The sequence below is a fragment of the Tigriopus californicus genome, chromosome 3 (genome assembly GCF_007210705.1).
Source record: "Tigriopus californicus strain San Diego chromosome 3, Tcal_SD_v2.1, whole genome shotgun sequence".
Taxonomy (NCBI): Eukaryota; Metazoa; Arthropoda; class Copepoda; order Harpacticoida; family Harpacticidae; genus Tigriopus; species Tigriopus californicus.
In genome coordinates this window covers 2,753,675-2,774,842 of record NC_081442.1, presented here as the reverse complement: position 1 = coordinate 2,774,842, position 21,168 = coordinate 2,753,675, and the positions used below count along the sequence as shown (strand labels likewise).

The following is a 21,168-nucleotide window of genomic DNA, read 5'->3' as shown; positions in this document are numbered from 1 at the left end:
TTCCAACGTAAAGGCATCACGCACCTTGGGCTTGATGCGGCGCCAACCATAAGTTTTGTCTTTGCTGCTTAAGGACAAGGCCGTTACGATTGGCAAAGTGGGTAAAGGCCTCCGCCCGCTGATTCAGGAGGACTTGTGCGGATTGAGGATACTTACAAGTGCCCAGATGGCGGTGTCATCAACATTTCACGGGTCTCGCCCCACTGAGCCAACACAATCAGGCATGTCGGCAACCAGGACCAAATCAAGGATGGGCCCAAGATTGAACCCTGCTGCACCTCAAATTTCACACAACTGAACCCGGACTTAGTGCCATTCCAGTCCACACACTGTCTTCCGTCAGACAAGTAAGAAAGTAAAGGACAATGAACGTTTTCAAAGCATTCATGAGCTTTGTCCCAACCTAGGATTTAGGGTCAATTCTAGTGACCGTAGCGCCTTAATGTGCGTATTCAGAGCACCTTCAAGCCCTCGAGAATCCAGGCTAGTTCGAAAAATGACGTCCACATCTCTTCTTTCTCGGGCTCCTTTATTGTTTAATTTGCTTCCGTCTAATATGCTAGGAATACGTAGGCCTTGTTGATCCAGTAGCATCTTTCAAGTCAGACTTGGTCAAATTTTGGATAGCATACCAGATCAACCCTACATTCAAGGGCTAGTTCGGTCTGGCAACTCAAAATTCGTTGGTAGAGGTAATAAATAGACGAATCATAACCTTTCATTTCAATAGTTCTGGGATTACATTCTCCAGCGGTTAGAAAAGCCCATGAAAAACCAAGCCCCCAAAAAAATCATAATTTTGAGACTGAAAAATATCAAAGGTTTACAAGGTTTTGATATTCAAATTAGAGTTGGGACAAGTCCTTCAGTTTTTTAAATCTTTTATCGGACCCGAGTTCGGCAAAAACCTCGAGCCTTTTTACTTTTCTAAAGTCAAACAAAAAAAAGCTCGTGTTGTACCTATTTACCAACTCAAACAAGGCCATTGAAGGCATTATTCAAGGGTTTGCTTTGTTGCAATTCATGACGAGAGAAAAGCCCGTTTTTTGACAAAATTTTAAAGCAATAAAATGAATATTGCTTTTGACGAGTCAGACTATTCGAGTCCTTTTAAAGGACTAGAGGTCCAGCAATTTCCCCCCAAAACGAGTAAGAGACTCGATTGCACTTGAACACGAGTTCGCAGACTCGCCCATCACTAACTGTGATCCCAAATCTGCACTCCGATTGATCCAACTAAACCAAGATGTTGGAGTGGCACAAGCAAGAAATCATATACTTCTGGAGCTTTCTTTCAGCTTGGAAGACTACTCTTAATCTATTTTTTGGACCTCCTTTGGTTTTAACCCCGGCCTAATTATTCATTCATTTGATGCCTTTTCTGTTCGAATTTGTCTTGTTACAATCAAGTTGACTTTTCTCGATGTAAAAACGTAAGACCAAAAACAAATGAAGCGCTTTAACCTGCAAGAAACGTTGGAGTCCGCTAAGTAATTTATCTCCTTAATGACTTTATAGCTGTCCGATAACTTGTAATCGAGACTAAGAGAACATTTCTTTTAATTTTGGCAATCACATGACACGTCATAATAGCATAATCGTTTCCAAGTGATGTGATGAAAACATATTTGTCATTCAACCGGATGACCATTCCTGTACCAATACGGAGAAGGACGGTATGCCACATCAACGGTCAAAATGGAGTCTTCACGCCCCAGAAGTTTAGGTTATTTATTGTTGTTGAATCAATCTGATCGGATTATGGCGTGAAGAATAGATACGAGAGCTGCTGAAACCAAACCTCCGCTTTATAGGTCTTTTTTGTTGACATCATCATGGCGAGGAATCTCCTCAATGTCGTCGTCGTCATCATCTTCCTCGTCGAATAACTGGTGGGCTGCTCGCCGGTTTCAGCAATTTCCCAACATATGTGTATTTTTCACTGAACTGGAGCTCCCACTCACGAACTTGTTCCATTTCGAGGTTTTTAGATCCGACAGATCGTCGTATTCTTCATTAATGGCACTTACAGAGAAGGTCCAATCCACGAGAGGCATCTCGACCAGCGAAACCCGAGTAGGACCACCTTAAAGGGCGTGTATAAAAATGTCTGAGAGGGCTCTATGACGCTACTGAGGAGGCTAGAATTGGTTACCTGGGCCATAAAATCGCTTGCCCTTTGTGACATCGTAGACCTTGCCGTTAACGGCCACGAGGATGCGACCTTCCCCGGATGTTCCATCGCCCAATTCCTTGAGTTCCTTCAGAGTGAAATCCCTTTTTTCATGGGAGGACGGAGGTTCAATTGGATGGAAGTCCGCGGACTGGGAGATGAAGCGGTACTGGAATAAGGGTAAAAAACGAATTACAACGGAATGCCGTTATCATCAGAGAGTAAGGGTGTCGATTCTTGGGACTTCTCAATGAAAAAAAAATTCCTTGGTGAGGAAATCAATCTTCCCACTTTTAGGTTGAGAACACTCGCCATTATACATTTACCAGGCAACCCTAAATCTAATGATAAAGCTAATGGTTGTTGGCAAGTTGATTCATTGCTCTGAAATACACGCCTTAAAACCGGCCTTGAGCGGGAGTGAATTGCTTTGCGAATTCACGTTTGATAATGGATTGAAATTTGGTTATTGGCCTCTAACGCCAATGACCACTCTACAGTCGTAGATTTGAGCTCCCGTGAGTGCATCATGATTGCGAAAAGTCGATCAAGTCCGAAGGTGGTTTTGTTGGAATGTTGGGATAGATTAGAAAAGTTGGGACTGAATAGTTTTCATAGAAAGTACGAACTGTATTGGATCCCGAAAGTTTTAAGGACTATCTTTAAGGTTTGCCTCAACCCAGGTTTTTAGGGTGTCAATTGTTGTGACCCTTGAGACTAAACGTGCTTTTTGAAAGCATCTTCAAGCCCATGAGAATCTCGGTTAGTTCGAAGGATGAAGTTCACTTCTCATCTTTTTAGAGCTCCTTTCATAGTTCAATTTGCTGCCCTTAAATATCGAAGGGGATACGTTAGTGTTGATCCAGTAGCATCCTTTAAGCCAGATTTGCACAAGTTCTTGAACAAAATTCCCCATCAATCCTACATATTCAAGGGCTAGACAGATCCGTCAACTCTAATTCGTTGGTGGATCAGATATTGCACGAAAATAAATATAACGTCAAATGAGAATGAAGTGTTGGGTACTACAGTTCCAGAAGCGAGAAGGATGTTCAGATACCTAAGTTAATTAGTGTTATTCTAAGAAAAAAGCAAGCCCGTCCTGTCTTAACGAAATGCTAAGATCAATCATTAACAATTAACGTGTTAACCCCCACTTGCAGTATCTGCATGGAGTTGCAATCATGGCTTTCAGCAGAATTTTCCAATTTGCACGCAAAAAGTATCTTACTAATGAAAGGAAAGACGAGGGAAAGAACTCCGGTGAGTCAGTTTAATGGACGAGAACAAGTGTTCTGATGTTAGATGGCTCCTTTGACACTTAACGCACTAAATATAAAAGTCACCTTCATCAGATTTGAAAATTTTGTACAGAAGATAGACGATGGCCACCAGGAGGATACAATTCACAGGAGATCCGGTTAATTCCGCTGTAAACCATGACCTAAAAGAGAAGGGTAAGATCTGTTGTAAAGGCTGATACCAATAGCCTCTGGCTTAGCACAATCCCTATCACATCCCTCCATTGTTTTTACGTTTTGCTCAACATTTTCAGTCTACCTTAGCACCAAAATGTTTTACGAGAACAAGGGGAATGGAAAGCGAATTTGGGACCGCTCTGATAGGAGCGGTAAACACAGCCAGTGTAGGAAAACCTACATTTTTTTTCAAAATCTCCTTAGTGCATTGGTTTGGAGTGGCTAAACAAACACCGGAGTTGCATTTTCTGCAACGGCATTTGATTCTTGGAAGCAAATTCCCAAACAAAGCAAAAACCGTTGATGTCCTTTCGTAAGAATGAGTTGTCGGTTATGCCAATCTCTGTTTCCATCTATGTAGGTATACTCCACAAATGCCGATAAGACGTACAAATTATCATCTGGATCAACAACGTGGGGTGAATTCTGAAGCGTTTGACTTTCCAGCCAGATTTTCAACATTGATTTAAAACCTTCGTTCTTTTGGTCGAATCAAATCGAACTATATGTCATGTACAAAAGATGATTGAAGAAAGGAGAATACTATTGTCATTAAGCGAGACAATGAGTATGATGAAACTCGTTGGGGTACTCTTAACAGGCTAGATAAAGTTTTAACGCCCAATCCAGAGTAATTTTGCGAATTTTTTATGCTGCCTTCCAATTCCTCCTTTTCCCTAAATATCTTCTTTGCAGTTTTTGATAGTAAAAAGCATATATTTATCCAGAACTTGCCCAATTACAATGAATAATACAATATTTTAAAACTAATCACACACAACTAACAATCCTCCATTTCTTTCAATTTTTGGGGGGTTTGAGAATAAAATAATGTTTTTGAAATAAATCTTTGCACGTGGAATATTTAATGTCACTAACTACTCACAGATACTACTGTGTATTCCATTAAACGAAGCAATAATAGTTACATTTTTAAAACATTCTTTTCGATGGCACAAGGTTGTCTTTACATTTTGTCTGCATTGTTTCTCCTGCCACAATCGGTTCACATTGATTCCAATAAAAACACGTACGTTCAATGGTAACGACATCGGATATCCAATTATAATTTTGACATGCAAAGAAACTGATACTCAAGAACTTGGAACTTGGCAACGCAATCAAGTACAATGGGATCAAATCATTTGATCATCACACATTTTGGGTCACCAAAGATATTCATTGATTCCATTGGCCACAGATTATGAATAGCTCCACATCAAACATGTAGGAGAAAGGCTAAATATTCGTTAAAAAATGATGTTGAAATAGACATGAATTTTTCGACTCTTACTCACGTTTTTAGTCGAAAAATTGCATGAAAGATGATTAGGCATAAAAAAAATCATGAAAGATAACAATTTAAGAAAGAAGGATTTCAAGTTCCATTGATGCAAAAAAATAATGACAGTCTTGCTTCAGAACAGAATTGGTAAATTATTGGGTCGGCATACACCGTTTCTCCTGCATGAGGTCTGCAATAGCAGAAAAACTATTTTCAGAATCCTTTTTCTCCTTGAATATCAACCTTAAAATTTAAGGGGTGAAGATCTTAAAATTTGACTCTTCGCTTGCCAAAGGATTGAACTAATGTTATTCTCTAATTATTGTGACACCTCGTTCATAACACATTTCCGTTTAAAAACCCGCGGTTTTACGACAGTTTTGACAATACGACCTTGTTTTATGAGCAAGAGAAAACTCCCAAACTGGCGAAAACCGGAAATTTGAACTCGATTATTTAGACTCTATGAGACGTAAAATCCAAATTCGTTTTTATTCCCTCTTCATCTGCAACAGAGTCTTTGGTGTGACTTAAAATCAAAGTGAGATAGATGCCTTACATCCACCCTGAATCACTATTTGCCATTGTCTCCTCGGTTGGAGTCGGTTCCGACATTGCTTTGAGGTCTCAGAGGAAGTGAACAATGATAGTATCAATGAAGCACAATTGATTTTCAAGGAATTTGAGCACTTCAGCACATGCACTCTCAGTCGCTTTCAGTGCTCTGAACCGAGTCTCAAGTCCAAGTGTACGAGAAATATGTGTTGATGATGAAGGCCTTGCTACACTCAAACAGACATAGTGTCTCCCATCTGGTTCGTGCAAAAAGCGCCAGACCAGTGATGATAAGTTGGGTGAGTTGGGTGATGGTCGTAGCGCAGTTGGTTAACGCGCGACCGAGCTATGCCTCGTTCATAGGTTCAATCCTAGGTCTCCCCCCCCCCGCTTTCATGGATCATCACGCCTCGAATGGCGCACCTGGAACCCCGAACGGGACAAGACCAATTGTATAATAATATTGTAAAATAAAAAATATCCTGATCCAATGAGAAATAGTCTCGCAATAAAGATTTGAAAAAAAAAAAACATTTGGGTGTTGAGAGGAAATCTGGTGTGCGGGAAAGTCGAGGCTTTATGCTCTTCAAAGACTCATTTAATCAATCTTTTGGATGAGTGGAAAACCAAGCATGTCGTGCTTCCTCTCAAGGCCGCAATGAGATGTTTTTACTCGACCTAACGATAATTTTCTAAAACATGTTTTTTGCTTTTTGCCACCACTTAAGCTAGGCAAATACTCTTAAGTGGACTCAATGATCCAACTGGGGCTCGTCAAAGCTTATTTCCCCTTTTCTTTGATGTTTTTCATCAAAGTTAGCTGGTTCCAGTATCTTCATTTTTTTATTTTACCAAAAGATACTGTGTAAATAAGGCTCTTGATTTCATTGACATAAACTTCTTTTACTTAGTAACGGAAATGGTCGAAATATTGAAGTATTAAAAATAAGCTATCCATAACATTCTGTACTTGGTAGTAACTTAGCCGACTAGATGTTAGATTTTGTTCAACCTATCTTTGGAAAATGGACGAATATGATTTTGGAAACCTGCACACCTAGAGATAAAAAGCGCAATATTGCTGCAAAAACGTCATATGTGGCGACTCTGCGGAGACGGCGATTCGGCCAACAACACTGCCAACAGAACGGGCGGTAAAACCGATACGTAGATTCATTAATGGTTTAAAAGTCCACACATAGTTCTATGGAATGTGAAAACGGTATATTCTGGCTTCGGTTAATTTTTGAACGGGAGTTCTGAGTAGATAATGGTTTAAAGTCAGTACGTTTTGTTCACCATAAAGCTAGTCCAACTGTAGGTTAACGAGAATCATTTTGGCCACCCTGAGTGTCGTAGTAAACGTAGCAAGGAAGATAAAAGGCATCGGCTGGTGTTTAAGGCCTGCCATTTTAAGTGCCTCTGGTCATTTTTCAATTTCACCATAGACCTTAGAAAGAATTGGTGAACAACGTGGCAGCTCTCATATTGAAGTGTTTCAAGCCTCACACAGCGTCTTTAAATAATCAAATTGCCAGAAAAAATGCTCTAGAAATAGGTCTGAAGCTTCATTGCGATGTCCTGGTATGAAGCAGAGTTCAGTTGAAAGATAGCCCTGACCGGCACTGCTAGGAAACCAAAAGTGTCCATCTGGCATATTTGGGAACCATCTGGCACGAAAAAGACAAATTTGGCATATTTTTCCACTCTGACATGATTTCTGGCGTATTCTGGGAGTCTAACCGCTAGGCCTTTAAAACTTCAAAAATGTCCCTTCTGGTTGCCTTGCCATGCTTAATGGAAGTGCAATATTTCCCTTAGATGTCTATTTTTGCCCTCTACATCTTTGCGTCTAAGGCAACCATTATATGCTTAAATTGTTGTTCTATAAGTTCAATTAAATTATGGGATTATGCCATTGTCTTGTCTACACAAAGAATAAAGTAACCAAATATTTTTGTTAAATCTGTATAGAGACTCCACAAATATTTACAATTTAGTTGTGACATATAGTTTGTATAATTCTTAAAGCAATTTCTTAATTTAACTAATATTTACTTACGAAATGGTAAGATATTTTCAACCGTGTTTAAGAATAGCCCAAATATTTAAGAAAAAGTAAAAAGATTTGATCATGATCTATCGTAAATGGTTGTTTATGGATTTTTACCAAGAATCTGTAACAAAAGGCATGAAAATTAAGCCTCTGTCCACCGCTCACTTTTATGCCTTTCAATTGAGCCAAAACGGTTTTAAGATGCAATTTAGTTTACGATGCCTTAACCCAGGGCCACTACCTTACCTTATCAGACTATCCTATCTACTATTACTGAAGTAAAAGGGCCAATTGCGTTGAAAAGAGGACATGTTAAATTGATTATTCTTTCTCCCCTTTATATCAATATGGAACTCAGACCATACTCTGTCTTGAAATCTCAAATCTATGTCTGTAATCTAAATTTAGGCCATTATTTCGACTTCTTAAGCTATGTCCTCTTCCCAAGGGTCTAAATTTTAAGTGCCATGAACCATGAAGACTCTGTTATCATTATTTTGAGGACTTATTAAGGGCTCTTGGAAATGTTTTCTCTAGGAATAAGGTATATATGACAGCCTGGTTAGCCAATCAAATAGAACAGTTATCTACTTTGAGTCATGCAGTTCTAAGCATGATCTAGTTTAACCTTTTGAGGAAGAATGGTTTTCCTATTTTGACCCTCGATCTGCGTAGCAAACGTCTTCCTGAATAAACGTTTTTTTTAAGATTGGATAAGATTAGGATAAATGCAGCAATAGTTCAATCATAAGAACTAGATCAATGGCATTTAAGTTTTTCAACGGGTTAAGATCAGGGTTGCAACAAAAAATGCGACACTGGATGCCATGGAGGCAGACCTGAATTTTCCAGACCAAAAGATACAAATCAAATGACTCCTCTAAGTATTAAAATGCAAGATTTATGTCAAGATGCATCATTCATGTTCTTGGGTTCAAAAGATTTGTGTCCTTTTTTTGTTATTTGAATCCAAAATTGTTAAAAGGTGGAATTTGGGAAATAGCACCAGAATATTTACAAATTTGCCAAACTGAAAATTTCTTTGAAATAGATATTCAACAATTTAATCAACTTTTTTCGGAGTATCTAGTTATATCCAAACCTGGAATATGGCATTGAAATTTTAATGTTATGATTTACAGATGTGGTATGTTTTCTAGGAAATTCTGGCTCTTTGCCAGAGAGTGTTACAGCCGTGGAGGAGAAGTGGCGTTGTGGTTTACGCAGTTTCCTTGCATGAGAGAGGTCCTTCGTTCCAATTTCCTGCCTGACCTTTCTCAAAAAGGAGCCCGGGGTTTGAACCCACGACACGTAAAAAGAAAAAGCACGAAATCCTAGGTTAAACTGTCCAAATGTCCAAAGTAAGGATTAGAACATTTCGATTCAAGTTAATTGCATTATAATGTGGCATTTTCTCAATTAAACAACAATGTTGACTTGTCTTAAAATTTTGATGAACTTTGAAAAATTTTTGTACATTTATATTTACATATTTTCGGACTGGCTACTGATTACTGCCTTTTCCTCCTGAAGCATTTTTTTTGCGGACGTCCTTAACACTACTGGGAATGGAATATCCAGGTGTTCAAATCGAGAAACTTATTTTACTTCACTTTTATTTTTATATATTAGTTAATCGACTAACGAATTAGAGTTGGCGGATCTGGCTAGCCCTTGAACATAGGTTTGATCAGGAATCTTAGTCAAAAACTTGTGCAAGTCGGACTTAAATCCTGCTACTGGATCAACGTCTACATACTTAAAAATTTAAACAGCAATTGTAAAATGTTTTTGGTTATTTCTCTCCCGCAAGTATTCTGGCATATTTTGAGAGGTCATCTGGTATGTTTGAAGTCCTGAGACCTGGTAACACGGCCCTGACTACAGCGTGTCCAAGATGTATCATTTGTAGGGGTTCATAAATCTACCCATTAAAAGTTTGGACGCTCTTGGATCATCAAATGTCAATTTTCAGTTCTATTTTTGCATAGAGTTATAAGTCATCATCATCCATCGATAATGTAAAAATGAGAAATCCACAAGTTTTCGCGGAATCTTTAAACTGTTAGATCAGATGCCCAAAATGAAAAACGTTGAATATTCTTACAAAAAAATAACTCTTGTATGCTTGTAGTAATGAGCTAACACAAGAGAAGTTTATTTTCTGACTGAAATCACGTACATTAAAGGAGACTGGGGAGCGTCAAGAAATTTAAGTTTCAGGTTTTTCTTGACCAAGTTTGCGACAAACTACCTAAACATGTCGGGGAGAAATTTCGTCTTGTTTGTGCTAACTATGATTTCGTGACCAGTTTTTCCAACTGTTTTGGCTCTTATTGCTAAAATTGAAGAGTAAAGTTGGCAATGAATATGACTTAAGCAGTGTCTTTGACACTAGCAATCCGAAACTCGATTAATTGAAAAATCACGGGACTCTTGATTCCTTGCGAATTCATATTTCTGGCCCAAACAAATCACTGGGAGCGGTACACTTTCCCCGTTCTAGGGAAGGACAATATACAACAAAAAAATTTTTTTATGTAAAAGTGTACTTTTCGAAGTGAATCAATGTTTAGTGACTCAGCCCCCGCAAATCCAGGCTAGTTAGAACAATAAAGTCCGCCTCTCTTCTTTCTTGGGCTGCTTCATTGTTTCATGTGCTTCCTTCCAATATTCGTAGGGAGTATGAAGATGTTGATCTAGGAGCATCTTGTGAGTCAGACTTGGACAAGTTTTTGAGCAAAGTTCCTGATTAATCCTTTTTTCAAGGGCTAGCTAGCCCTGCCAACTCCCATTCGTTGGTGGATCAGATACTATATGAATATAAAGTTAAGTAAAATGAATACTCTTTTCATCTGGAACTGCTGGGAAGCAGATTTCAGGTAGCAGTAAGGAAGTCCGCAAAAAAAGATCTTGTTTTCAATTTGAGAACTAAGTAGGAATGCTATTTGATTCTTCAATTGTTTTTGACCACTCCAAAAAAGAAATTGAAGTGATGTGATCAGTGCCTCCTGTTTTCATCAGGAATTTTTTTTTCTGTTTTTTATCATCCAAATTTAGTGGATTGCATTTGCAACGTGGCTCAAAAAACTTTCATTATCGTAGCGTCAAAAAACTGCGTATTCAATAAGCTAGTCGTGAACATTTGGTGATTTTTCTCTCAATTTTCCGAGGTCTAATTACTCCTTGGACCACTAAAACAAGCAATTTAAATCGTATTATGAGCAAACCGAAATAATCAGCAATTTTGCATGAAGCAAATTCAGAAGCAACAGACCAATCTTGAAAAAGGTGGGCAAATATTTCCAACAAAAGCCTTTAATTCCTGGAATTGATTATTGTTTATTGTTTATTGTACAAACCACTCTTGGACACCTTGTGGTGTATAATTAGAGTATGGGTTATTGCGGATGCCAAATGATTATAAAAACAAAAAGGAAAGTGGTAATAAAAGCACAGCCAAAGTTTTTAGTACAGGGCGGGTAATAAAGGACATTTTCTGTAAGTGGTGGTTTCACTAGGGGATTAAGGTATCGAATGGCGTTTCAATGCCCGTTTAAAGTTCACTACCTCCCGCATATTTCTCACATCTTGGGGTAGCTTATTCCACAGGGTTGCCCCTCTCACCAAGAAAGAGTTCTGACGGGATTGAAGCCTGCAATAGGGAATCCTTAAATCACCATTTGCAGAGCTCCGAGTTGGGTGCTCAGTGAAATTTCTTACGAAAATGAACGGCTCCTGCCCCTTGGGAAGGCAGAGATCGGTGATTCCATGGATGATTTTATGCACCAAGATGACATCAAATCGATCTCTTCTCACTCTTAGTGGTTCTAGGCCTAATGTTTCCAGTCGCTCTGGATAGATCAGGCTATTCAGTGAAGGGATCATTCTTGTGAACCGTCGCTGCACTGATTCCATCAATGTGATGTCTTTAGCGAGGCGGGGCGACCATACCTTTGAGGCATATTCGAGGATTGGTCTAACGTAGGTTATGAATATCTTTGTTAGTACTGTTGGATCCTTCGTTTCAAAGTGCGGCTTTAGAAATCGCAAAACTTGATTCGCCTTTCCAGCTATTGACGCGCAATGCTTGCTGAACTTTAGTTCAGGATCCACTATCACTCCGAGGTCCCTTTCGGATTCCACCCCGTCGAGAGAATGACCTTTGAGTTGATACGATGAACCAGCATCATCACGCCCAAATCTGAGAGTCTTACTCTTTTTAATATTAAATTCCATCCCAATTACACCAGCCCAATCAGTGATGGAATCCAGTCCACACTGCAGTCTCCTATGGTCAAATGGGTCGGAAATTTTGCAAAAGATCTTCGTGTCGTCTGCAAATTTTATGAGGTGCACTGGATCTTCAACCTGAAGATCAGAAATAAAGATGAGGAACATTGTTGGGCCGAGGACACTTCCTTGAGGGAATAGTAATAATAAGAGTATGGAAGTTAGCATCAATCTAAGTGTGCTTGCCTCGCAAATCGAATGGGGTTATTGAACGCCATCAAACTGAGCCACCAAACTTTTTACTTGCTTAGAACGGAGGGGGTTTATCTGCTCAACAAGTTCCAATCAATTTGCTGAAAGTGCACGTTGCACTCCAGGCGAAGTTACATTTGACGGTTTTACTTATCGGAGGAGTTGACGGACTTCAATGTGGAGGAGTTAATCATACATAGTTTTAGAGGAGAATCGAACCGGGACCCTCTCTCATACTGGGAAACTGCGCTACAGACTACACCACCTCTCGTCCCACGGATTTCCATTTGGGTGGATCCTATGGCTGGTGGAGTTCCATTTGACAGGTTCCAAGACTGACGGGAAGCGCCCTTTGCGAACTTGAATGTGGGGGGAGATCACCATGCCGGAGTTCACCGTTGGCTGAGGAGTTTGCCCTGGCGGAGTTACCATTGGCGAAGATTGCTATTGCGGGAACCAATGAGAACCGCTAGATAGTCTAACATTTTCAACTTAACGGCATATACCGTGGAGAAAGCTAAAGACGTAATTCTTGGTCACGACAATAAAACAAAATTCATCACAAATCGGTTCTAGAGTAATGGGGATCGCTTAAACTCAAATTGTGTTGATTCTGAAAAAATATGTATAGGCCCATCTATACTTGATTAACCCTCGTGGTAACAGCTGTTTTCTGGTTCAATCCTCTGGGAGGCCAAACCACTAGAGCATGAACTATGATAGGTTGCCAAGAAACCCTTAATATGTTGGTGTGTACTTGTATTGCATGAACATGCGCATATGCAGCTGTCCTGCTCTCACTTTCTGTATTGCTCTCTCTCTCTCTCTCTATCTCTCTGTCTTTCTCCCTCCTAATCTTGATCTTGAATAGAACGGACGTGAAGATACAACCCTCCGTGTAGATTGGATTAGGGGTGTGTCTTTAGGGACATAGCATGGAGCACTCGGCATGTCCGGCTTGCTGCCCTCTGTTTACGTCCATACATCGTATCTACACTTATAGAACTTTGAGGACATCAAGTGTTCAAGCCAAGGACCGCCTTTTGCGGACGAGCACATCCCCTTGTTGAGGAAAACCGGGCACGCCATTTGTGGGCTTGTCCGGCCCACTTTTCTGCGTGTGGCCTTATGTCGCCCTTCTGCGTGTGGCCTTTTACAGCCCTTCTTCGTGGGGCTTAGAGATTATCGGGGGTGGAGTTCATTGTTGGTGAAATATACAATTGGTCCGTCGTGGGGTCATGGTCAGTGTATTCGCAATTGATAAATGTTCTCAATGGCGAAGATTAACTTGCAGAAAACCATTGACAGCAGGGATGAGAAATTGTCAAAAGCTAGTTTTGACCAGTTGGCAAAAAATGGTGGCAGAAAGTGGCAGAAATTTCTTCAAAGTGGATTTCCGCCAACGGGGATATAACTTGGATGGGAAATTATTAAAAGCCATTTTTGACCACCTGGCAGAAAATGGTGGGAGAAATATCTTCAAAATCTGCTCAATTTGCTGCCCTCAAATATTCGTAGGGTTTATGTAGGGGTTGATCCAGTAGCAAGATTTAAGTTAGACTTGGACAAGTTTTTGACTCAAATTCCGGATCAACCTTATATTCAAGGATTAGCCAGATCAGCCAATTCTAATTCGTTGGTCGATCAAATAATATATATATATAAAAGTCAAGTAAAATAAATAATCTTCTCGTCATGAACTGCTCGGATTCCAATCCCGGTAGCGGTAAGGAAGTCCGCAAAAAAAAAAAAAAAAAAAAAAAGAAAAAAAATCGAGTTTTGCCATCGCTGATTGACAGAGATCACTGACGGAAGAAACCATTAACCATAACCTGGAACTGTCACGAACGTGGTGCTTTGAGACAGAATTGAAGGGTCAAAATTCTACCATTGACGATGTTGAGCTCATTGTCTTCGTCTTGTAATACAGTTCCCTGATTCAGACGTATGCAAAAGTAAAAACTTTCACTGATCTCATACTTCAATGATATTGATATTTTCATTTATTCCCAAATAGCAGCTGGTGCAATGGGTAGGGCTGGAAAATAGGCTTAGCAATTGGATGGCCTTTGATAGTCACAATCGAATTGTCGAACATAAACCAGGTTTGTCACATCCACTCCGCGATCAATAAACATTTGCACCACATAGTTGATCTGAAATGAATGAAAATATTGTTCAAGCTCAACTTAACATCAAAGCAAAAGCGTTTAATCAATGGATCATAAATGAGGGTAATAAAGTTGGTTATCAATATTTCCAACGCGGTGCAACATATGTTTTAACCTCTTTGTTTCGAGAAACATGTCACGTTGGATATTAGTGCATAATTGTGTAAAAAGTATTTTTTTACACTTTGGTGATTAGGGGTCCATTCTGTGTTCTGGCGTCGCCATTCGATTCGAATAATACTAGAAGAGGACACGGATCGAGCCTAACGACCAAAATTTGAAATTTTTACTTTGTCAATGCAATGTCGACTTTTCCTTTCAATTTTTGATCAAGTTTTTGACCCCGTTTTTACCTAAAGAGGTGAATTGTGGTACGTCAAAAATCTGCTAGATCTTAGCCAGGCTTTCAGGCGACTCAAAAGCAGAAAGAGGATCCAAAAAGACGCGTATCAAAGAGGAAGCAAGCGTAAAATCGTTTACGACCCATTTATGCCGATGTCCATCTTTTGCTAAAATTTAACTATCTATTGGTAAAATCTGAGCCCCTTTTTCCTGTGGTACAAAGACGCTGATTTTGGGTCAAATGAAAACCCACGCTCAGTGCAGTTATGCTTACCATGGCTTGAGCTCCTTCTGGTTCTCTGGTTAAAACATAGCCACTCTCCTTGAGTGTCCCATCACCGTTTTCCTCGCAAGTGTATGAGGCCACATAATCCACGTAATTAGTCGAGAAGATGACGCTTCTTCCAACGTTGCCCGATTCAAAGTTCAAGGTCCAATCGGCAGTCGTGTTCGCGGCAGGCACAGCATTTCCACACTCTTGTTCCAATTGTCCACTTTTCGATGTCGATCGGAAGTCAAATAGAACCTTGCCATCTGAAATGGTTAAAAAAGATTGCGCATCTTCCTATTTCTAACACTCTTTTGATTCCGATTGATTGATTGATTTTGATAAAGTTATGAGTATCGTGCGATTATGTGGTGCTTATTTCAAAGGTCTCAGGGGCCTTGTGGTTTTACAATGAGATCCTTTTGACTTACTAGCTGATTAAAACTGATTAAAGTCAAAACACAATCAAAGAAGTTTTTATTAAATGTCATTCTTAATTATTTTGAGTTTAACCGTGATTTATACCTAGGAAAGTATGAACTTTGGATGGCGTTTAAATTGCGTCACTCTAAACTTTGCCCTCTCATGTCTCCATCTGCTTGAACGCATCCAAAAGTGTGATTGAAAAGTCGACTAAATACCTTTAAAATGATAATCCGATGTGATGCAACCCGTTCCTGTTGGCACGAATTCGGTACCAATTGACCGTTGAGCAAACCATTGACCCGAAATGGCATCGAAGTCTAAATTTTCCATCGGTTCCACGATCGGACAAGATGATTTCACCTGCTTTGGAAAGGCCAGGTTACTTGGCAAGGCCAAAGCAATCAAAACCAAAGAGCTTCTCAAATTCATTTTGAGTCAAATTATAAAAGAAGCCTTTATGAAATTAGAACGATAAAGTCGAACTAGTCCCTTGTGATCTAATTCCAGCAGATAAGATAATGTTTGCATTATCAATACGAGCATTTAATTAGTCATTTGATTATACAAAATGTTGACCATGACGCTCTGTGTTAGAACGAAACGATGGTGAGGTCTGTTTGAACAACAATGTTACACAACACTCCAGGCACATATAAATATTAGTTCACTCTTCGTCCCAACAGCAGTGATCCAAGGAGATCAGAGCATTGAAACCAAAGCCAAAATGAATCTAACCATCTCAGTTTTAGTGGCTTGCCTTCTGGCAACTGTTAGTGCCAAAATTAGCCCGGGACCATGTCCTCCTAAGCCAGAAACCAAACCAGACTTTGATGCCACCCAAGTGAGTTAAATCTTGTACAAGTGGTTTATGACTGGTGTTGTATATCTAAAACGCAGTAATGGTAAGTAAAGTCAAGTATTTATTCCTTATTAATTCTTGGCAATTCCTTACAATGTCATGTTTCAAGAATTGCAACAGAATCAAAATTGTTTGTGATTGAGAGAGGAATGTTTAAGAAATTGAGTACTTTTGCAATTTGTGGCACAACTTGTTCAAATCATAAAAACGGATGATTTATCTTTTTCGTACGAAACGTACATCAAAGATTTGTATCTATCTATTGCCCTGTATTCATTTCAGTACATTGGAGATTGGTTTCAAGTCCAAGGTATTCCCAACTTTTTTACTCCTGACAACTCCTCGTGCATTCGTGCTTCCTACGGAGATCTTGGAGACGGGACCATCAGTGTCCACAACGTTCTGACCTACCCGAATGGGCTCTTCGGAGAGATTTGTGGTTCGGCGTATGCTCCCAATCCTGAAGTCCCCGGAGAACTTCTTGTACTTTTCCCATTTTGTAGGTCCTATTCTTTCCAATCAGTATGATACTTTCCAATAATCCTACGGATCTTCCTGGTTTCTAGCCTTCCCTGGTCAGTATTTGGTTTTGGATACAGATTACGAGAACTGGTCTGCCGTTTATGCTTGCGTTGATTTACTCGACGAGTTTAAGTTTGAATACACTTGGCTTTTGACTCGAGATCCTGAGCCTTCCGATGAAGTTGTAAGTTTAATGATGGCATTTTGCATATTTGGGTTGACTGAATGAGGTGAATGCTTATCTCATGTTACAGATTTCTACTGCCTTGGACGTGTTTGTTTCCAAAGGAATCAGCTTGGAGGATTTTGAGACTTATCAACAGGGACCTCAATGCGTGTATGAAGATCCCGAAGTGCCCAGTTGTATTGATACATAGTGCAAATTGACCTATCATACGCCAATAAACATGATCTAATTACAGTAAACTTGATTTTGATCAAATCGCGGTTGAGGTAAATGTACGAAAGTTTGGAGTGCTGTTGTCAAATCCCTCAATGTTGTCCCTTCACCTCAAATAGAATGACCAGTTTTAAGTATTTTTTCTCATGCCATGAGCTTCCTGAAGATCCCGAAGTGCCCAGTTGTATTGATACATAGTGCAAATTGACCTATCATACGCCAATAAACATGATCTAATTACAGTAAACTTGATTCTGATCAAATCGCGGTTGACGTAAATGTACGAAAGTTTGGAGTGCTGTTGTCAAATCCCTCAATGTTGTGCCTTCACCTCCAAGAAAATGTCAAGCTTTAAGTATTTTTTCTCATGCCATGAGCTTCCTTAAAAAGGAACGTTTAACAATTGAAGTGCTGTTACAATAACTAATGTTGAAGTTTTATTTTTTAAGTAAAACCTTCAGGCAGAACTGTGCTTTTCTAGACAAGCATTAGAAATTGAGGATGTGTGTTCTATGTTCAATTGTGCATTTCAATGTTCGCCTAGACATCAATCCAACAACAAACAAAACTCCTTATAACATACTAAAACTGATTTGATTGTAGAGATGCTTTGTGGATGGTCATGATGACAAGAAGCCCCATGCAATATCTTGGGATTAAAGTTTAAGCTAGGGGTTTTACTTCAACCATTACGGTCAACATTCGAGGATTTTTGGTGATTTAACGAATACATTTGTTTTGGGATGCTTTAATAACAGCCAATGGATAGTTTTGGCAAGTGTTAAGATGTCCCTCCCTCACGCACATATGAGAACCAGTTTTCTTCTTATATAATATCGCAATTACTTTACAAAAGACAAAAAATTGCATGATGTTATCAAAAATGAGAGCCTAAAAAGGTGTACCATAGAGGAAGCAAGTTTTCAGAGCTGATGGGTGACAGCTGAAAGGCTGAAAGGGTATGATATCTGATATTTTCAATCGGTTGGAGTTGCACCGTCCACTAGTTACCGATTCAGCTGCAGTAAAAAAACACAACACACTCGATTTTCCTCGTCTGTTTTACTTCTCTATGTATCATTCAAATGTGTTTTGTTGACTTACAAGTTTTACAGCGTATGTAATGAATATCAAAGTGTCTGCTTCCTCAGATCAAAATCAGACTTTGTGTTAAAATTGTTGGGTCGATCTCTAAAAAGGAACATAATTACAAACATAACTACCCACAACACGTTTGAAGACATTTCTTTAAAAGGTGATTCAAACAGTGATTGCTTTAAGGGGGCTTTATGGGAAGACGAGAAGTCATGCATTCATCCGCTTTATGATAAGATGAACCATTTCAAGCATATAACCAATAAGAAAGTCCATATTTTCCAACTTTCGAATACTTGGCGTTTTTCTTACGTTAATTGTTTTTCTTCACTCAATGACATGTAAACCAAATGTTAACATGTGTTGCAATTAACTAGCAGTCATTCAAACGAATCCTTCTCAAAGTCGCAAATGTGCCTTTATCATTGAGTTAAGCAATCTTAATTATAAATCTTGGCCAAATACTTCCATTTCTTTCAAGTTGACGCCATCCACTAACGAGTCGCGTTACTAGTTTTTCAAATTAAGTTCCCGCATTATCGCCGGCCCAGAAATGCCGCTTTAAAGCATTCAACGCCAAAACTTGATAAATTGAATTTTCGGCTCTGCAATTAAAACTGCCGTCCAATTTAATCTGGACGAGCTCGAGTGTGGTTATTGATGAGCAAATCATTAGAGTGAATTGACTTTCTTTTAAAATTTTCAAACCGCTCGATTAGCGAACACTTATTCAATTGCATAACCTGCCAACGCACACTTTGAACCTTATCAACGAGATATAAAGATAGATGAAGGGCAAGCTCGAGTAACACAATTTTGTGAATCGTGGCAATATGAAGATCTCCCTCACAATTTTGATCGCCTTGTTGGGTGTTTTCACCACCGTTTCGGCTCGTAATTACCAGAAATCTCAAGCGGGATGTCCTCCGAAACCCGAAACTGTGAAAGTGTTCAATCAGACACAGGTAAGACAATAGTTCGTCTCTAAATATTAGGACTAACGAAGTGCATTACTTTAGTATTTGGGCGATTGGTACCAAGTCCAAGGAATTCCTACTTTTTTCTCGCCTGATGGCAGCACCTGTATTCGTGCCAGATATGGACAGAACGAGGATGGAACCATCTCTGTCTTGAACATTTTGATTTATCCTGATGGCAATTTTGGAGAGATTTGTGGATACGCTTACTCGCCCGATCCTGAACATCCTGGAGACCTGGTGGTCAAGTTCCCCACATGTAAGAACAATTTGGGGATTAACTTCAAGGCCCTTTGGTGAGAGATGTGTACTTTTCATTTTAGCTCCTGCTGGCAACTATTGGCTCATTGATACGGATTATGAAAACTGGGCGTCTGTGTACTCGTGCGACGAGATTCTGGGTAACAAGTTCGAGTACGGATGGGTTTTGACCCGGGAGTCCGCGCCTTCTGAGGCCATTGTCCAAGCCAGTTTAGATGCCTTTGTGGCTCAAGGAATTACCTTGGACGATTTTGTGGATAATCCTCAAGATGGATGCACTTATGAAAACCCATCGGGATCTAGTTGTGCCGATGAATAAGGCTACTTTAGTAAAATTTTCAGTTTCTTTAATACATAATAAAGCAAATCAAGATTGTTACTTGTGATATCGAATTAAAGTTAAGAATTGTTTGTCATGTTTGGTATGACTGTTTGGAAATCTGATGCCCAACTGGTGAAGGAAAGTTTTCAATTTACAAGAACTTCTACATCCTATATACCTTACATACCTATAAGGCATGGTTTTTGTCAAAACCAATATTGACATACTGATGGGTACTTTTCGCAATCAGAATGGGCAAATATATATCGTTGGGTCAGAGGATTGAAAATCGCACACGCGTTGGATGAATTGAAAATACAAAGGAAAGGTCGGTGATCGGTAATCACTTCGATATTTATCCCCATGACATAAATTCGATATTTCGTAATTGCCCTCTTAATCGCCAATGCCTTTATCTCAGAAACCGCATAACGGGTTTCAATGTGGAGAATTCCTCAAGATACCCAGTGAACAAGTCTAGGTATACCTGTCCGTTGGGTTTTCAGGTAGGCAAAACCAAGCTCTTTGTCTTAAAATCTTGAAGTATCAGTCAGAAGAGATGTTGCGCGATTGAAATAGAAATAAGCAAGTAAGAATGCAGACAGGTTGCAAAGAAATGTCATGGCTTATCAAAAGGTCCATTCCTGATCAGGTTACCAAATGAAAAAAAGGTTCCAAAATATGAACAAAATCGGGGATAAAATACCAAGTTGGTTCGAAAAACCTAGAAAATCGTTAGTGGACTTGAAGCTCGAAAATTCAGCAACACGAGGCACTTCTTCTTCTTGTTTAATTTTTTGGAAGTTTGATGGAGCAAACCGATTTTGACCTCAGATTCTGATCTTGTTGTCTTCTCGGGAAAGAGTCATTCCATGATAACGGCAGCGCTCCAATTTCACAAGATGAGGGATAGAATAATATATAGTGCCGGAAGAACTACATATCATCGAAAAAATCCCTACTGCGTTAAAATCAGAGGCGCAAAATTTTCTCTCAGGCAGAACTCGTCGCTATTGGCAGTTTAAATCAATGGAACCCAAGCAACAGAAAATCAGGCAAAACCGAAGCGAAAAGGAGCTTATTTCGAGGGAGATTTTATCTTAAAATAATCTGTAACCTATTGTTGTCGGAGTCAACAACAAAAAAGTTTGGATACGGAAAACCACGGCAGAGCGAATTCATGAAGTACCTCAAAGTAGGAGTAAAGATTTTTTAACTCAATCGCAATCAATTGATATCGCCAGAAAAAGTATTTTTATGAGATGTTTTTTAATTTATGTTTCAATTCAATTTGAATCAGATAAATGTATGTGTAAATCTCTTTAACACCCATATTTCATTCACAAAGCATCAGAACATCGAAAAAAAGAGATGGACGTAAACAATCTCTCAATGCTTCTCAAAGATTCAAAGAAATGTGGTCAATTGCAGTACTCTAAAAATGTGATTGAAACAATTGAATCATTGTTTCAATTCACATTGGTGCACACAAA

At 39.3% G+C, this 21,168-nt stretch overlaps 4 protein-coding genes across 5 annotated transcripts in view; 2 read left to right on the top strand and 2 right to left on the bottom strand.

The window, feature by feature from the left end:
• The window catches only part of LOC131877423 (membrane-associated progesterone receptor component 1-like), a 19,269-nt gene extending 13,578 nt beyond the window's left edge, over positions 1–5,691 (bottom strand). Inside the window, exons 1-2 of the mRNA XM_059223081.1 lie at positions 5,496–5,691; positions 3,520–3,617 (exon numbers count right to left, since the gene is read on the bottom strand). Coding sequence (XP_059079064.1) covers positions 3,520–3,617; positions 5,496–5,551 — 154 coding nt within the window. The 5' untranslated portion in view covers positions 5,552–5,691. The remainder of the gene's footprint in view (positions 1–3,519; positions 3,618–5,495) is intronic.
• Positions 5,692–14,012: 8,321 nt separating this feature from the next.
• Positions 14,013–15,736, bottom strand: LOC131877427 (uncharacterized). Its single transcript, XM_059223086.1, has 3 exons — positions 15,455–15,736; positions 14,820–15,079; positions 14,013–14,188 (listed from the first exon to the last, which is right to left on the bottom strand). The coding sequence occupies exons 1-3, from the start codon at positions 15,666–15,668 to the stop codon at positions 14,084–14,086; spliced, it is 579 nt and encodes a 192-aa protein (XP_059079069.1). The 5' UTR covers positions 15,669–15,736; the 3' UTR covers positions 14,013–14,083.
• Positions 15,737–15,899: 163 nt separating this feature from the next.
• LOC131877425 (apolipoprotein D-like) lies at positions 15,900–17,046 on the top strand. 2 transcript variants are annotated; one of them, XM_059223083.1, is made up of 4 exons: positions 15,900–16,080; positions 16,381–16,597; positions 16,665–16,804; positions 16,875–17,046. In XM_059223083.1, the coding sequence occupies exons 1-4, from the start codon at positions 15,964–15,966 to the stop codon at positions 16,995–16,997; spliced, it is 597 nt and encodes a 198-aa protein (XP_059079066.1). In that variant the 5' UTR covers positions 15,900–15,963; the 3' UTR covers positions 16,998–17,046. The 2 variants fall into 2 exon arrangements, with proteins under 2 accessions (XP_059079066.1, XP_059079067.1); XM_059223084.1 differs by having other exon boundaries at positions 16,001–16,141.
• A 1,846-nt stretch (positions 17,047–18,892) lies between these two features.
• LOC131877424 (apolipoprotein D-like) lies at positions 18,893–19,732 on the top strand. The gene is made up of 3 exons (XM_059223082.1): positions 18,893–19,080; positions 19,135–19,351; positions 19,416–19,732. The coding sequence occupies exons 1-3, from the start codon at positions 18,949–18,951 to the stop codon at positions 19,670–19,672; spliced, it is 606 nt and encodes a 201-aa protein (XP_059079065.1). The 5' UTR covers positions 18,893–18,948; the 3' UTR covers positions 19,673–19,732.
• The last annotated feature ends 1,436 nt before the right edge of the window (positions 19,733–21,168 follow it).

Excerpts from the sequence above, each read along its gene's own strand:
- LOC131877427 (XM_059223086.1), bottom strand. The coding sequence starts at position 15,668 with ATGAATTTGAGAAGCTCTTTGGTTTTGATTGCTTTGGCCTTGCCAAGT. Across the intron at positions 15,080-15,454 it reads ATCGGATTATCATTTTAAAG|ATGGCAAGGTTCTATTTGAC; the intron begins GTATTTAGTCGA and ends TAACCATTTCAG. Across the intron at positions 14,189-14,819 it reads CAGAAGGAGCTCAAGCCATG|ATCAACTATGTGGTGCAAAT; the intron begins GTAAGCATAACT and ends CATTCATTTCAG.
- LOC131877425 (XM_059223083.1), top strand. The coding sequence starts at position 15,964 with ATGAATCTAACCATCTCAGTTTTAGTGGCTTGCCTTCTGGCAACTGTT. Across the intron at positions 16,081-16,380 it reads CAGACTTTGATGCCACCCAA|TACATTGGAGATTGGTTTCA; the intron begins GTGAGTTAAATC and ends TATTCATTTCAG. Across the intron at positions 16,805-16,874 it reads CTGAGCCTTCCGATGAAGTT|ATTTCTACTGCCTTGGACGT; the intron begins GTAAGTTTAATG and ends CTCATGTTACAG.
- LOC131877424 (XM_059223082.1), top strand. The coding sequence starts at position 18,949 with ATGAAGATCTCCCTCACAATTTTGATCGCCTTGTTGGGTGTTTTCACC. Across the intron at positions 19,081-19,134 it reads AAGTGTTCAATCAGACACAG|TATTTGGGCGATTGGTACCA; the intron begins GTAAGACAATAG and ends GCATTACTTTAG. Across the intron at positions 19,352-19,415 it reads GGTGGTCAAGTTCCCCACAT|CTCCTGCTGGCAACTATTGG; the intron begins GTAAGAACAATT and ends TTTTCATTTTAG.